A 13,222-nucleotide genomic window follows, 5' to 3' on the forward strand; every position below is an offset into this window, starting at 1 on the left:
CCTTCCCACAATGCACCACACTGCCAGGAAAAGGGGGAACCCCATTACATCACAATCACGCTCCAATTGGCCATGAGGGGTGGGGCAAGTCCCATCCAAACCATTTCAGGCAAGGAATTGTGAAGAGGGATATGCAGAGTGGTACATGCACTGTTCATGGCCCCAGCAGCCGCACCTCTCTCTTGAAAAGATCTTTATATATATATTTCTCCAAGATGTACCCATCGCTAATCCCATGCATGGCAGCTCTCTCAAGAGTTCGTGAGCGAGCTGCCAGGAAAAAGCGAATGGGCGAGAGAAAGAGGCACTGGGGAAAGCCCCAAGGACAAACGGGCGAGAGAAAGAGGTGTTGGGGAAAGCGCTAAAGATGTCTGGGTGAGAGAAAGAGGGAGTGGGGAAAGTGGTGGTGGAAAGGGGAGAGAAAATGGCGGGCAGGCAGGTGGCCTGAAATGGGCCAAGAACATGGGGAAGAACTGAGGGGGAGGGGAGAGGGGAGAGGAGGGGGGAGGGCCGAGAACGAGGGAGGATGGCTGAGAATGAGGAGCAAACTAGATGTGTCGATGCTCTGCACCCGGGTCAGCTAGTTTTATTTATTTCATTTATTTCTTGTTAAATGTCTATACCGCTTTTCATTAAAACAATCTCAAGGTGGTTCACACAAAAGTTAAAACAAGACTACAAAAATTACACAACTAAAATAATAGCTAAAATATATTAAAGCATGGCAGCTGTCTGCCAAAACTTCAAAACAGAGTGGGAAGTGGACACACAATCAGCAACCCAAGGCACCAGGGCCCCTGCTGTGCACTAACCTGGGTTAAGACTCAGGTTTCATGTCAGGGTTATCTGGTTGTGGCAAGCCTGGGTTTGTGGGCTATGCTCTGGTTCGCATGATCTGCTAACCCAGACTTGTCTGCCACCAACCTGGGTTAGTGTGATAATGTGAAAAGCCTCAGTATCTGCTGAAATAAAAAGGTCTTAGCAATCTGGAAAAAGTCCTGCAGTGTGCAGACCATGTGAGCCTCTGGGGGAGGGAGTTCCATTGCTTAGGCACCACAACCAAAAAGGCCCTGTCCTGAGTCATAGCCAGCTGCACCTCCAATGGTGGCAGGAAGGAGGGCAAGACCCCTGCTTTGGGGCAGGGGACATTGAGAAGGGGGACATGGAGCATGTCTTTCATATAGAAGAAATTCTAGAATCAATCACTGCAGGGAAAGAGAACTGCTGGCAGTCAGTGTAGACAATACTGAGCTAGACAGACATATGAACAGTTTTAAAAGCCCTGCTGGATCAGGCCAAAGGCCTATCTAGTCCAATATCCTGCATCACATGGGGTGAACCAGGTGCATCTGAGAAGCACCTTTCCCTTGGAGTTCCCTAGCACCAAGGGTTTGACTTGTTGGAGATGCAGCTCCTGATGGCATCAACCCTTAGCACCAGCAACCAGGGGTGTGCTGACCACTGAGCAAGGAGGAACAACTGTCCCCAGGCCCCAAGGGTCTGGGACCCTTCCAAGGCTCCCCCTTTTCCTCAGCCAGGGTGCCCCCTCCCACACCCAGTCAGCGAGAAAAGCACTCGCCAACTGGGAGCGTGAGGCATGCCACTCTCCTTTCTAGCTGGGGAGGGATGGACTCTTTCCCCACCACCACCACCACCAGCAGCACTGGCCCCTCCCCTGCAGGGGCGAGATCAGTGCCAAGAATGGGACTGTGACAACCCGGGCATTGTTTCATTTCCCCTGTCAGTGGTTGGTGAGATTGCTGAAAGGGAGCTCCTTTCTCTGTGGCACATGCGTGTGCTTTGTGGGCTTGAAGGAACATCCTGGGTGGGGGAGGACTTTGGCCCCCGGCCCCCGCCAAGCCCCCTACACCCCTGTCAGCAGTTCTATTGACCACTGGGGGCACTAGGGGTTGAAAGAGACAGAAAGGGCATTTCCCCTCTGACCATGCTTTCTCTACTCTGATTCCCCTTTTGTTAGGTTTCATTCCCTCACCGGGGCACTTTCCAGATTATGCACTACAACAGTGTCACTACGTGTCCGTTAAGTGTGCTTCCATACTGCCTGTGTTTCAACATCGCAGTCCCTGCACTGTTGGAAAGGTGCCGTTCACATTTCTGATGCCTTATTTGGGTTTTATCTTTGCATTATAGTATTAAATTTATTTATTTTTTAAGTTGCATTTTCCCGTTGTAGAAGTTTGTGCAAGCTAAAAAAGACTGCTCCCCTGCTGGTGGCTTTGTGCAACAGTCTTTATTTACAGTTTCAAGACAATTCTGCCAAGCCAAAGTAAATTACCGCTGTTGTAGTGTGTACTCTGGAAAGTGCCTTGGAGAGAGAGAGACTTCTGTCTTCTCCCTTCCCTCTTCCTGATGTAGCAGACAGCTAGGCACTAGCGTGATCTATCTATCTGGTGTATTTCCTAAATAAACTACTTTACTTGGAAATTTAACTCCAAGTCTCCAGAAAATATTAATTAGCAGAGCTCTTCTTTCTTGTGCAGTTTCGCAGCAGTTGGGGTAAATTTAAAAAATCTCCCCTCCCAGGCTCTCTAACATGACTCAATAAAAGGCAGGAGCTGTTCCTATCTTAATATCTTAATAAACAGACAGGCTTACAGAGGAGAAGGTGGAAGTAAGACATCTGGGGCCAAATCACGTAGGGCTTCTCTGAGCTTGCTTAAATGTTTTCTTCAGATGTTATCAGAAGTGAGGCTGTGAGGGGTCACCCTGCTTCAGGGTATTTCTGCTGCCACCACTCAGATCTATTTTGGCAGGATGTGAGGCCAAAAATATCACCTTCTCCCCCACTGGATGATTCTGTAGTAGCAAAGGGTATCTCTTCCGGTAATGTGGAAGAGGGAATATTCTTATTCTTTGATAATACGGAAGGACCAAGTTTTATTGTTTTAGCCAAGTTCTAAACGCATGATGGTTTCAGATGTACAGGGTGGTGTCATAATTATCACGTACAGCAGTGCAGATATTCCCCAGATGTTACACAGTGAACGTTCTTTCTCCCCCCTGCCCCCCATTTGTCCACAGTGGGGTAAGGTACCTAGTTTGATTACCTTGTTTCTGACCCATCTCCCCTCTCAGAACTTTCAGGTCTTAGCTCGAACAGGCAATAGGCTTTCTTATAGAGAGCTGATTTACTGCACACAAACACACACCCCATCTCTCCTTAAGCCTCATTTCTCTCTTCTTCCAAGAAGTCCCTCCAGGAGGCTTTACAGACAGGGCTTTTATTTCGAATCCACTCTGGATTGGAGTGTGCCAGTTGACATATTAGCTGGATTTACCCCAAAGTCCCTGAGGGCTATCAGGGACCAGGACAGACAGGACTTTGTTTCCCCCCGAATGGAGGCTGCACATTCTGGCTTAGCCCAAAGTATGTCCAGCTTTTAAAAATCTTCTAGTTTCAGAGGCTTGGGGGCGGGGGGGCAAGGGGATTCTGTTATGCCCCGCAGTTTCTCTGTTATGTGTGGGGTGGTCATGCCAGTAAATCAGCAATTTCAAAACTCAATGGAGTTTGACAGCTGTTTGGGGTATGGTCTGTGCTAACTGATTTGCAATTGCAAGTGCTGGGGGGAGGTGCAATTGCAGGTTGGTGATACTCTGTTGAGGGAGTCCAGACGGGGCGGGGGAGGGAGAATTTCTTGAGTTAAACACAAGCACAAACTGCAAAATGTGTGTCTTCCTATGTTTTACATAGGCTTTAAATATGCAAAATGGATGTAACCTGAGCTCTTTTTTGTCTCCATTAGGTGTGTGGATGTGAAGACGGGGGAGGGGGGTGGTGTTGGTGGTGAAACACGAGGTGATGAAGGCAGTCACCAGGTTTGACCTTAGGGTGGGGCAACCGGGGCGGTAGCCCCGACCCCCGCATTTGGAGGGGCCCTGCTGTGCCAGCGAATGGCAGGCAGCCTCGCAGACTGCCCACACGCTCAGCTCCTGGTGGCAGCATGTGCGGTGGCCGCTGCAGCTTCCCACCACCACCATGTGTGCTTGCCTGAGGGAAGGGGGGGAAGTAAGCCCTGAGCCCCCTGCGCCTGATTCAGGGGTATGACTTCGCTCTGAAACAGGGCTGCACGTTCTGTTTCAGAGAAAATACCGGCAGTGCTGTGTTCACAGTGTGGCCGGGAGCAGCTTTCCCGGCCTTAAGGCAAGGAGAGCAACTCCTGGCCACGCTGCATACGCCACGCTGGCTGGCATTTGCTCGGCCCCGTTTCAGGGTGAGGGCACGCCCCCCGCTGCATCTGACGTCAGACGCTGCTGATGTCAGATGCAAGGGGTGAGCCCCTTCGTCCCGAGCCCCGCACCACTCAAGGGATGGCGCTGGCAGTCACTCACAAAGGCATGGGTTAAGTGTGCTGCTGTTTGACCCAGCTGCTGCTTGGCAACTTGTCATGCCGTCCTTCTGCCTTAAGCTGTCAAACTAAAAAACAACACTTTCTTGCTTCTTCCTCTGTGGTGTGATTTGCGATTGGTTGGAGGAAAAACCCTGAGCAAGTAGATGGGAACGCACAAGAAAAAGATCTGCCAAGGAGTGTGGGGAGGAGCTGACGGCTATGTGAACTGTCAATTTAATCCCCTGAATTAAACATCTTGCGAATCTGCTGCGAAGCAGATTTGCTCTTCAGATACCCCGCAGCATGAAACCATGTGTGAATAACTTCCTGTTCACTACTCCTTTCTTGATCCAAGCCTCCAGGGCACTTTCCAGATTACCCGCTACAACCGGGGTAAAATGCTTTGGCTTGGCAGGATCATATTGAAAACAATCCCCAGAATTAAAAAAATCCTATAACAGGAAAATACAGCAATGTTTTTGCAATGCACATACAACATTATAGCACTATATCGCAGCGATTAAATCCGAAACAAGGCATCCGAAATGTGGATGGTACCCTGCTGACAGTGTAGGGACTGCGGTTTCAGAACACAGGAAGTACGGAAGCACACTTAGCAGATACGCTGTGACCCCTTTATGGGGTCTAATCTGGAAAAAGCACCCAGCTCACCCTCCCCCTTAACTGTCAGACCAACTGTCTTCCAACTGATTTTTGTCTTCTCTCTCTATCTGCCCCCGCCTCTTGCATTCTAAGCAGGGTTTCTTTATCCTTCCTGCAGGGGGCTGCTGCAGCCAATCAACCTCCTGCACACACATTAACATTTCTATAAACATGAGTTCAAAAACACATATAAATAGCACACATAACAACCAATGTTGGAAAATGCAAAACATCACGGAGGCCGCTGTATAGTACAACACCTTCAAGAGCATGCTCTGAAGCTGCGCCACAGTAGTAGGGATGTGCATGAATTGCTTTGGGCAACAGCAAGTGGGGGAGGCAGAGAGCAGTAGCTTTAAGAAGGAGGCACACATGTCCTTATCTGCTCCTCCACTGCCCCGCCACTGTTCCGGTTGGGACACTGCGTGTGATTGCATCACTGTGGCCGCACACACATGGCCGCCACTCATGCACGGGGGCCGTGTTAGTGCAAGCCGCTGCAATTCAGCCACATGCAGCCTTTTGGGAAGGACAGCACTACAACCGGAACAGCAATGGGGAGGTGGAGGAGCAGGTCAAGATCTGGGCCGCCTCCTTAAAGCTACCCCATTGAAACGTTGCGGCCGCGGCTGACCATATCGTTTTGCTATCTCTCTAATGAGGCTCCAAAACTATTCAGGCGCATCCCTACCCAGTAGTAATACACTCGGAATCCCCCATGCTGTTCACAGTTACAGCATTTGTTGGCTGGACACATGCTCAGAGTCTTCCCATGGTACAGAATGGCCTGCCGCTCAGTGATGGGGTATCTGCTTTGTGTGCAGAAAGTTCCAGGTTCAATCCCAGGCATCTCCAAGTAGGGCCAGGAAGGACTCCTAACTGGAACTCTGGAGAGTCATTGCCGGTCAGTGTAGATTATACTGAGCTTGATTAACAGAGGTCTGACTTAGGAACATAGGAACATAGGAAACTGCCATATACTGAGTCAGACCATTGGTCTATCTAGCTCAGTATTGTCTTCATAGACTAGCAGCAGCTTCTCCAAGGTTGCAGGTAGGAATCTTTCTCATCTCTATCTTGGAGAAACCAGGGAGGGAACTTGGAACCTTCTGCTCTTCCCAGAGCGGCTTCATCCCCTGAGGGGAATATCTTACAGTGCTCACACTTCAAGTCTCCCATTCGTATGCAACCTGGGCAGACCCTGCTTAGCTATGGGGACAAGTCATGCTTGCTACCACAAGACCAGCTCTCCTCTCCTAAATATGAGGCAGCTTCTTATATCCCTATGGTTACAGTGTTTTGTCTCTTCAGGCAAGCACTGCAACCATAGACATCACTGTGTGGTTTGGCGCATGATCTTGAAGAGGCTCTACTCACAAACAGCATCCTCACTTTTGATAACATCTGAAGGGGGTCTAAATTTTTTCGTACACGTTCAATTCTATGTATTGCAGATAGATTGGTTCATGTTGGGGGCAATTTGTGGGGATTGTACTGGGGTGGGGAATAAGAGAAGGTGTCTTCACTCCCCTTGAAGTGTAGAGGCGTCAGCCCCCCGGGGTACCAGCCGAACTGTGAAGGGTTTGCAATGTACAACCACCCCAAACCGTCCCCTTAAGTCGGGAAAGCAGCCGGTCGGTGGGGGCAAGATCTGGAAATCACGCAGGATGTGGGCCAGGAAGAGGAAGGACTCCATGCGTGCCAGCGCTTCTCCCAGGCAGACTCGTGCCCCACAGCTGAATGGCAGCAGGTGCCGCTGGGCTTGCTGCAAGGCTTCACCCTCCAGGAATCTCTCTAGGCAGAAGGAAGGGATGGATTTTGTTAGGAAAGGAATGATGAATCCCGAAAACAGGAGCAGCCCTTTCTTGAGGCAAGGCCAGAGGTGCTCTTACCCCTGGACTTCTGGGCCAAAGTCCAGGGCCTCCACATCCCCTGGGGCCCCCCAAATCCCCTTAAGTCTGTCCTGGGTGTTGTGGTCGCCTTAAAAATGTGTTTTAAAATGCTGTGTTAAAAATACTGCATATGTCACTCTGTGTGGGGGGTGGTGGTGGTGATGCTTAACTTGTGGGGAGCAGAAGGGGTTCCAAAGGCCTTTAGGTCCAGGCTCCAAAATTACCTAGGTGCACCTCTGGGCAAGGTGAGGCAGTCACCTTAGGTGGCAGATTACTGGGGTGCCAGCAGGCTAATAAGACGCCCCCTGCCATTGCCATTAGAATGGATCTGCGGGACCAAGAAAACCTCTCCTCACACTCCTTTCCTAAGGAGAGGGGAGGCAGTCACCTCAGGCAGCACATTCTTGGGATGCCAGCAAGGTGGGAGGATGCCCGCCTGTCGCCACTTTCAAAGGGGGAGAGGAATAAGAGGAGGGTGGCGGCATTGGGTCCCCTGCTAACTGAGCAAAGAGGCAGCTTTTTAAAGTGGTGATTCTCTTTATTTAGCAGGGAGAGAGAGCAACTGGCCCTATCTATCCCTGGCACAGCATCCCTCCAGGGGCTGTTGCTGGTGTCTATCTTATGTTGCCTTTTTAGATTGTGAGCCCTTTGGGGACAAGGAGCCATTTTATTTATTTATTTATATCTATGTAAACCACTTTGGAAACTTCTGTTGAAAAGCGGTATATAAATATTTGTTGTATCATATTGTATTGTATCGTATCGTATCGGGTGCCCTGACTAAGGTGCACAGAGGTTTCGAGCCAACACTGTCCTGTTCCAAAGGGGCGAACCAGGGATGTAACAAAGCTGGAGTGCATCCTGGGACAAGAAGGGGAAATGGGCCCCTGCCTCCCAGCCTCCGTTCTTTTCCTCCACCTGTGACTTTGCTGTGGAATAACTGCAAGGACATGGAAGTTTTTCACACCCAGCTTTTCATTCACATCTCCTCCAGAATGGAGGGTGTGCATTCACATATTGGTCAAATTGACCCCAAAGTCCCTGTGAGCTATTGGGGAATACTTCACACCCAATTTGGGTTTTTCAATGTGCGTTAGAGTGTAGCTCGATTTATATCCAGGGTAAAAAAATTCACTTTTTGAGTCAGTTTTTTTGGAGCAACTTTGAATTCGCAGAAAACCCACACTAAAGCCTGCTCTCTGGGAAAGCTCGTGGCAAAAAACAAAATATTCTCAGCCTGACCTTTCTCTTGCTTCTATGAAAATAATATCACACATTCCCCACACATGTAGACGGACTCTCTCTCTCTCTCTCTCTCTCTCTCTCTCACACACACACACACACCCCTAGCCCAGAAACATTTTAGCATACAAACCTACTACAATACCTTCATATATTCATACAATTCATACAAAGCAAACGGTGAAAAGCAAAGAGCAAGCTGTCACCCTGACAGCAGCCACACACACATACATACACACACACACACACACACACACACACACACAGGGGGGGTCCCCCCCACCTTGTTAAATTATAGCTGCACCGCTGGGGCTAATGATCTATTAAAAAGACATACAGGAGACACAGTCATGGGGTGGGATGCTGTGCTTAGATGGACAGAGACAGTTGCTCTCCCTGTGAATGTAAGAGAGCTGCTACTTTAAAGCCGGGGGGGTGGGGGGGTTTGCCCGGTTTTCAGGGCTGATACTCTTATGTCCTGACTCCACTATCATGTCCTGACTCCACTATCACTGCTGAGCAGAAGATTAGGTGGGTGGATGTAGAATTGTGCTGGGTCCAAGGCTCAGCAGAACCCTGAAACATCATGGGGTCCTGCAACTGCCAGACTGCAACTCAGGCACTAAGGTCAGCATCGCTGGGGGGCAGCCAAGGGCCCTGGACCCTCAGAAGAACCCACTGCCGATTTCAGCAATTATGTCTTTGCCCACAGCCTGTGTGTGACAGTAGCAGATAACTCTTTCAGAGCCCACCCAGACAGAATGGTGGCCCATGGAGGCAGATCGCAGAGGGTGCCCTGAAGCCATCAGCCCTGACACATTCTCTCTCCCACTCCCTCACCCACAGACAGACAGACAGAGACAGACAGAAGACACAGACACAGAGCAATACCTGGCCTGAACTCCATAGGGTGATTCCATTTGCTCTCATCATGATGGGCCCCATAGAGATTGGGGATGACTGTTGTGCCTTTGGGGATGAGGAAACCAGAGAGACTTGGAGAGGAGGTGGGAAAGAGAAGAGAGAATGAATTGTCAGATATCATCTTCCAGGCTTCTGGTAACCATCTCTTCCTGTTGCTCTTGCTCAGGTCATTAGACTGTCTTCTCAGAGAAGCCAGGCATTCATCCTTAGGAATACGGAATGCACAGAATGCAGTCCTAAGCACAGCACTGATTGTGCAATGCATTGTGACTGGCGAACTCCCCTTGGGTCGATTTGGAATTGGGTGAAACGAGCTCCCCACCCCGCAACCAAATAGCTTGGGCTAACGTACTGACTAATGCTGCACTTGCACAAGGACATTTGCGCATGCGCAAGGCTGTTGCATTAAGCTTGTGTTCCAGACTAGTGGCATTCCAGACTAGAGTTATACTAGTGCAAACATGTTTGTGCTTGAGCAACAAGTGAACAACCTGTGGGATGCCTCATAGGTTTTACAGGACACTTTTGCACAAGAGCCCCAAAGCACAAGAGCACAATTCCAAAAATCTCCATGACTGCTGTTCAGTCTTCCTGAACCAGAACAAATGTGTCTGTTGAGAACATATGAACAGCCCTGCTGGTTCAGGCCCAAGGCCTATCTAGCCCAGCATCCTGTTTTACTCAGTGGCCTGTTGCGCAAGCACAGTGTTATTCAGGCTGTCGGCCTTGCGGTTTTTTCCTGAATTTGGAATTTTCCTGAAATTCCAAAATTTGGACCTGTCCCAGTGACATCATTAGAAGCATGATGGGGTTTGAATGAGCATCTGAATCCTGCACCACAATCAATTCGTGTAAAAGGATCTGAAACTAAGAATTCAAATCACAACCCAGCAGATCCAATAAATGAAAAATAAATGAAAACAATGGGTTTTTTTTTTACGAGAAATGAAATAAACTCTGACTGTATTGTAAATTATAATCTTACAGAAATAGTAATAGACCATACAAAGTAAAAATGCTAACAAAATATAAGATACACTAAACAACACTCAATCAAACAACACCCAATCAAAAAAGAACTATGTACAGTAGTCCATGATATAAGTTAAGACAACAGCAACCTGGTGATAAGCTGTTTCAAAGTGTCAAGTGTCCATGTATGTATCAAGTGTCCATGTATGAGTTCATATTGTCTCCCATGAAGGTCAACCATATCTTCCTTGTAACTTCAGAACCATGTTGGGGAAAACTTTTGAAGGCATGGAATAAATCCTCTTCATAAGGAACTTCAAATTCTTTTACAACCTTACTCCTCAAAAGTCTCTGGGTTTCTATCAAGTCAAAGTTTATATATTTCATTTTTCATGTGTGTTTTTATGGTATCATTGGATCTTTTGGGTTGTGATTTGAATCCTCTGGACCCTGCACCATCCCTTCCCTTTCTTTTCCTGGTTATGTGCTGGCAATGCACTGAGGGAATGGTCAGGGAGGTCTCAGTGTGAGGCCTCAATAACTCCTTTTAAAGGCTGGGGGGAGCCAGTGGCAGAGCATCGGCTTTGAGGGCTGAAGGTCCCAGGTTCACTCCCATCCCTGGCAATATCTAGGCTAGGCCTAGGAAAGACACCTGTCTGCAACCTGAGAGAGCCACTGCCAGCCAGCCAGCTAGATGGACCAATGGTCTGACTGAGCTACAGATGTTCATGAAGAAAATCCATAGCTCAGTGGCAGAGTGCCTGCTTTGCAGACAGAAGGTCCCAGGATGTGTGAGCACTGCAAGATATTCCCCTCAGGGGATGAAGCCGCTCTGGGAAGAGCAGAAGGTTTCAAGTTCCCTCCCTGGCTTCTCCAAGATAGGGCTGAGAGAGATTCCTGCCTGCAACCTTGGAGAAGCCGCTGCCAGTCTGTGTAAATACTGAGCTAGATGGACCAATGGTCTGACTCAGTATATGGCAGCTTCCTATGTTCTATGTTCAATCCCCAGCTTCTCCAGGTAAGAGGAAGACCCATCTCAAACTGGAGGGCTGCTGTTGGTCAGTGTAGAAAACACTGAGCTAGGTGGACCAATGGGCTGACAGCCGAATACCTGGCTGCAGGAAGGGTTCAGAGAAGGCCTCAAACTTAACTATTCTAGATGCTCCTAGGCCAATTCAGGAACATCACTTCCTACTAGGAGGCACTGAACCTGTAGTTTCCTATAGATGTCAGTTGCAGTGCAGCATGGATCTGGAACAATACACTCAACAGGCTCTGGGACGACACGTTCTATGAGAGCCCATGGCTTGGTGAGAGCTGGAGAGCTGGTCTTGTGGTAGCAAGCATGACTTGTCCCTTTAGCTAAGCAGGGTCTGCCCTGGTTGCATATGAATGGGAGAATAGAAGGGTGAGCACTGTAAGATATTCCCTTCAGGGGATGAAGCTGCTCCGGGAAGAGCAGAAGATTCCAAGTTCCCTCCCTGCCTTCTCCGAGATAGGGCTGAGAGCGATTCCTGCCTGCAACCTTGGAGAAGCCGCTGCCAGTCTGTGAAGACAATACTGAGCTAGATAGACCAATGGTCTGACTCAGTATATGGCAGCTTCCAATGTTCCTATGGTGTCTGGGATTTTTCAGTAACCAGCAGGGGTTTTTATCATGAGAACCTGTCCACAGACCAGGAAGGACTCTACCATGAGATGTTGCCAAATGTATGCCTTGGCCCTAAAGTGATCTGAGAAGCCACTTTGCAGAAGAAGGGGAGTTTCAGATGGAAGGAAAGAGACTGCAGATCTGGCACCTGGTGTCACGGTTGGTCATGTGAGGCAGAGCAAGAGGTGCTGAGGGGCGGAGGCGCAAGGTCTCGGTGATGGTGGCACTCAGGTAGGGCAGGTGCTTCCGGTCATTATAGGTGGGGTCACGGCTGAGTCCCACAACTGTCATTAGCTCTTCGTGGATTCGCTCCTGAATCTGGGTGGCAGGAACAGGGATATATAGAAAGTGCAAGGGAGAGAAAAATGAATCCAAGGCAAGCACAGATTCCCATACTTCCACTGCGGAGGACCATAGCTCAGCAATAAAGCACTGCCCTGGCATGCAGAAGGTCCCAGGTTCAATTCGATTGCATGGTAAGGTATCAAGGGATGCATGTCAGGCCAATGCAGCTTATGACCCACCAAGTTAAACAGGGGTGAGACAGATAGGATGGGGCTGCAGCTCAGTGGCAGAGCCTCTGCTTGGCATGCAGAAGATCCCAGGTTCAATCCCTGGCATCTCCAGGTAAGGCTGGGAAAGACCCACCCGAAACCCTGGAGAGCTGCTGCCAGTCAGTGTAGACAATTCTGAGTTATATGGACTCAGTAGAAGGGCAGCTTCCTAGATTTGTGGAGTGGCAGCAGACAGGACCTCTATCAGGCTGAAAAAATCGGAAAAATCTGCTTTGTCTTAGCAGCCATGTGGCTGGGTCCTCTACTGCTTCCTCCTACCTGCGGGTGGTGCAGTAAGAAGGCCACGGCCCAGGTGAGCAAGGCAGCTGTGGTCTCAGTACCCCCGATGAAAAGGTCGACGATAGCCATGTGGAGGTGCTCTGGGGAGAGCCCAGCCTCTTCCCACTTGCAGTCACCATGCTCCCGCAGGAACTGGAGCATGTGGTCCATCATGTCCCGGATCTCTGAGGAGCAATGAGACTCCTGAAAGGGAAGGGATGTGGCACAATAGAAGAAGGGATACAGCATCGGAGGCAAATTGAAATGCCTTCTCTGGAGCAAAAAGTGTCCAGCCATCCCAGTGTCTGCTTTGTAAAGCTTCAGGCTTTTCCAGACATGGGTTTCTGACAGGCTATATAATGCTGACATATCCACACACTTCAAATGAATCAAACAACAAATATATGAGAGAGGTATGTCTGGATTAATAACATTATTTGCAATGAAAAGCCAAAGCCAAATCAATGCACAGAACAATGAATGAACCCATATAGTAGATCTATAGATCATAGTGATTCAAATACATGGTAAGATCACTAGAAGAATTTGCCTTGATCTGCCAATATACAATAAAACATATCTACTTTTCAGTACCATATCTGTCATCAGGGACCGTAGGAGGGGGGCAATTGTCCCTAAGCCCCAAGGGTCTGGGGCCCCCCCAAGGCTCCCCCTTGGCCAGGGAGGCACCTTGCC

At 49.1% G+C, this 13,222-nt stretch overlaps 1 protein-coding gene across 3 annotated transcripts in view; it reads right to left on the minus strand.

Annotated features, from left to right (window-relative positions):
* The window catches only part of LOC128343084 (steroid 21-hydroxylase), a 40,147-nt gene that overhangs the window by 4,376 nt on the left and 22,549 nt on the right, over positions 1-13,222 (minus strand). For 2 of the 3 annotated variants that reach the window (XM_053291589.1, XM_053291591.1), the window contains 4 exons: positions 12,527-12,730; positions 11,842-12,011; positions 9,038-9,141; positions 558-6,806 (listed from right to left, as the gene is read on the minus strand). In XM_053291589.1, the coding sequence (XP_053147564.1) occupies positions 6,535-6,806; positions 9,038-9,141; positions 11,842-12,011; positions 12,527-12,730 (750 nt within the window). In that variant the 3' untranslated portion in view covers positions 558-6,534. Of the gene's footprint in view, positions 1-557; positions 6,807-9,037; positions 9,142-11,841; positions 12,012-12,526; positions 12,731-13,222 lie in introns of those variants that run through there. The other variant, XM_053291590.1, reaches the window with a different exon arrangement.

This window comes from Hemicordylus capensis, chromosome 2 (assembly GCF_027244095.1).
Source record: "Hemicordylus capensis ecotype Gifberg chromosome 2, rHemCap1.1.pri, whole genome shotgun sequence".
In the NCBI taxonomy this organism is placed as follows: Eukaryota; Metazoa; Chordata; class Lepidosauria; order Squamata; family Cordylidae; genus Hemicordylus; species Hemicordylus capensis.